The sequence below is a fragment of the Macaca mulatta genome, chromosome 9, assembly GCF_049350105.2.
Source record: "Macaca mulatta isolate MMU2019108-1 chromosome 9, T2T-MMU8v2.0, whole genome shotgun sequence".
In the NCBI taxonomy this organism is placed as follows: Eukaryota; Metazoa; Chordata; class Mammalia; order Primates; family Cercopithecidae; genus Macaca; species Macaca mulatta.
In genome coordinates this window covers 141890001-141892500 of record NC_133414.1, presented here as the reverse complement: position 1 = coordinate 141892500, position 2500 = coordinate 141890001, and the positions used below count along the sequence as shown (strand labels likewise).

Below are 2500 nucleotides of genomic sequence, written 5' to 3'. Positions count from 1 at the left end.
GGCCACCTTTTTTGTTCCCTGATCAGGAAAGGTAATACTTGATCTAATCCTTTTTGGGCCAAGTCGCTCGGCGAGGCCTGGCAACTGCGCACGCGCCCTGCGGCCCGAACTCTGCTTTTGCCTGACACCCTGGCCTGGGCCTGGGCAGAGACATGACAAATTGTCCCCCAAGTCAATGCTGACAGCTTCTGATGATTAATGGTCTGATTATGAAGTGGTTTTACACATATAGAATTTACATCACAGAGAGTTAGAAATTTTGCCATGTCACATACGCCGAGGCATTTTGAAGAGCTTTACTATTTGCAAAGAAAAAAGAGGGCAAAATCCCAGCAAAAGCCATGTCATGTAAAATCAATACATCGGATCAATGCTTTATTAACAAGAAAATGTCTTACTTCACATTCCTGTGCGGACCTTTGTCTCCGGGATGTATGATGGAATGTCAAATCATATTGTGGTCCTCAACTTTCGGGCGCATTATCGAGTGTATGTGCGAGGCTTCCTGCGCTGCTTACAAGATGCGCCAGCACCCAGGCACTCACGGTGACCAATTATTTTGGAGCCACTTGCAAAGGCGACCCCCTAGCCGTCCTCTCCGGAAGCCGCAGTCTTGGTGTCCCCCCCGCACCTCGCAGACCTGCTGAGTTGGGGGGTGTTAATCATCAAATTACTAATGAGTGATGGCCCAAATTGCAGGCAGAGTAATGAATAGATGGTGGCAGGTCTTATTAGTCTCCGAAAAACCTCTGATTTATGTTGTGCCACGCACCGTGGAGTGACTCCACGGAAAATGCCATCTACATCAAGAAGTAATGTACTCTAATAAGTATTTTCATCTTAACTCGTGTCCCCGGGCCTCCAGGCTCAGTTTTTGTTGGAGTCAGGCAGAGCCATAATAAAGCCCGATGGCTCCTTATAAAGCTTGTTAAACACAGTGTGTGCAGTCGGACGGAGTCCCGGCCGTGATTCATGCAGTGTACACAGCGCATGTGCCGCTGATTTATGGCCGCGCACAGTTCATAGTCAAAATTACAATTTGAGGGATAAAAAGATTAATTACTGTTTGTGGCCAGCAATTTCGTGAGGCTGGTGGATTGCAGCTGTAGAATGATAGTGCTCTACATCAGTTTGTAGGCAGCCATTCACAGATTATTAAAGCTTTGCAAGAATAAGTGCTCCTCCTGCCTGGTTTGTACTCAGGCAATATGCTAGACAAAAAAGGACCACAGGGATAAATCTGAGGCTAGCAATAGCTGGACATATGTCATAATTGCCAGTTTCCCATAAATCCCTGGCCAGTGTGGAAGGCACCGTGTGATGCAGACATCACATCGTGATGGTGGTGATTGCTATATATGGCCCCAAGACCTGTAACTTTGTGACTGCACTACCAATTTTACAATATATTGAGTCACCCTTTGACTTTCTTCCCGTCTAATTATAGATCAGAAATAATCGTTGCTTTTATGTGCAAAAGAAAGGGGGAAAATCTATTCCTTAAGACATAGCTAGCATTCAGGGGTGCTTGCCTTGGAGAGCATCAGAGCAGGAGAACTACACATTTATTTGTAAGTGTGCAATAAACGAGTAATGGATGACATAAAAGTAATTAACCTGATCTACATTTCTGTGTCCTGTTGCAGCCCTTAATGAACCAACCATAGATTACGGCTTTCAGAGGTTGCAGAAAGTGATCCCAAGACATCCGGGTGATCCCGAAAGGTTACCCAAGGTTAGTAAAAGAGCAAGTGGCACCCTGCTCATGGTGGGGCCGCCACTGGGCTGGTTCTGGTTTGGGGGCAGCAGGTGCTCTGGGAAGGGGGATTGCTGATGCCCCAAATTCTGTGCCCACCACAGGGCTGACAGGTGTGAGGAGCCACCCAGGCCTGCATCTGACCAGCTTCAGAGGTGGGCGAAGGGTGAGAGAAGGGGTAGACGGCTCAAGTTTTACATCTCATCTCCAGAGGATCATCTTTTTAAGGGAAGCAAAGAACAGCTTTTCTGATAACAAATATTTTGGATTCTGCGAGGGGGACATAAACTTCCGCGTAATGAAATAGTTCAATTAAACATTTTCCACTCCAGTGGCCTGCCCTGATTTCCATCTAAGCAGCCCCAGTCTGATCTGTGATTACTTGACTCTTGTTTTCCTTTCATTTTCTAAAGCTCGATTCAGTTTAATCTTTTGTTTACAAAGCTTTTGTTATAAGTCCCTGACTTAGCAGGCTAACAAATGAAGTCCACATATTAATATCTAGAGGGACTTTCCATTTAAATTCAACAAAGACAAAAGCTGCCCGTGTTGTTTATGCACACGCCACATATCACAGAAATTTCATTTTGATGTATAACATTAAAGATAAGTCAAGCTTATAATTTTTCCTTTCCTTTGATATAATTTTGTCTCTTTCTCTCTTTAGAAGCCCTCTCTGATTTCCAAGGCAGAGTTGAAAATGCAAAATGAAAAATGAAGTCATAACATTATGGCTGATTGTTT

General features: G+C 44.6%; 1 protein-coding gene and 1 long non-coding RNA gene across 15 annotated transcripts in view; one reads left to right on the top strand and one right to left on the bottom strand.

The window, feature by feature from the left end:
• Positions 1 to 2500, bottom strand: part of LOC114670073 (uncharacterized) — a 34209-nt gene that overhangs the window by 16267 nt on the left and 15442 nt on the right. The gene's annotated exons all lie outside the window — the stretch shown is intronic.
• The window catches only part of EBF3 (EBF transcription factor 3), a 129885-nt gene that overhangs the window by 115036 nt on the left and 12349 nt on the right, over positions 1 to 2500 (top strand). For all 14 annotated transcript variants that reach the window (XM_077945625.1, XM_015148458.3, XM_077945622.1 and 11 more), the window contains exon 11: positions 1647 to 1735. In XM_077945625.1, coding sequence (XP_077801751.1) covers positions 1647 to 1735 — 89 coding nt within the window. The remainder of the gene's footprint in view (positions 1 to 1646; positions 1736 to 2500) is intronic.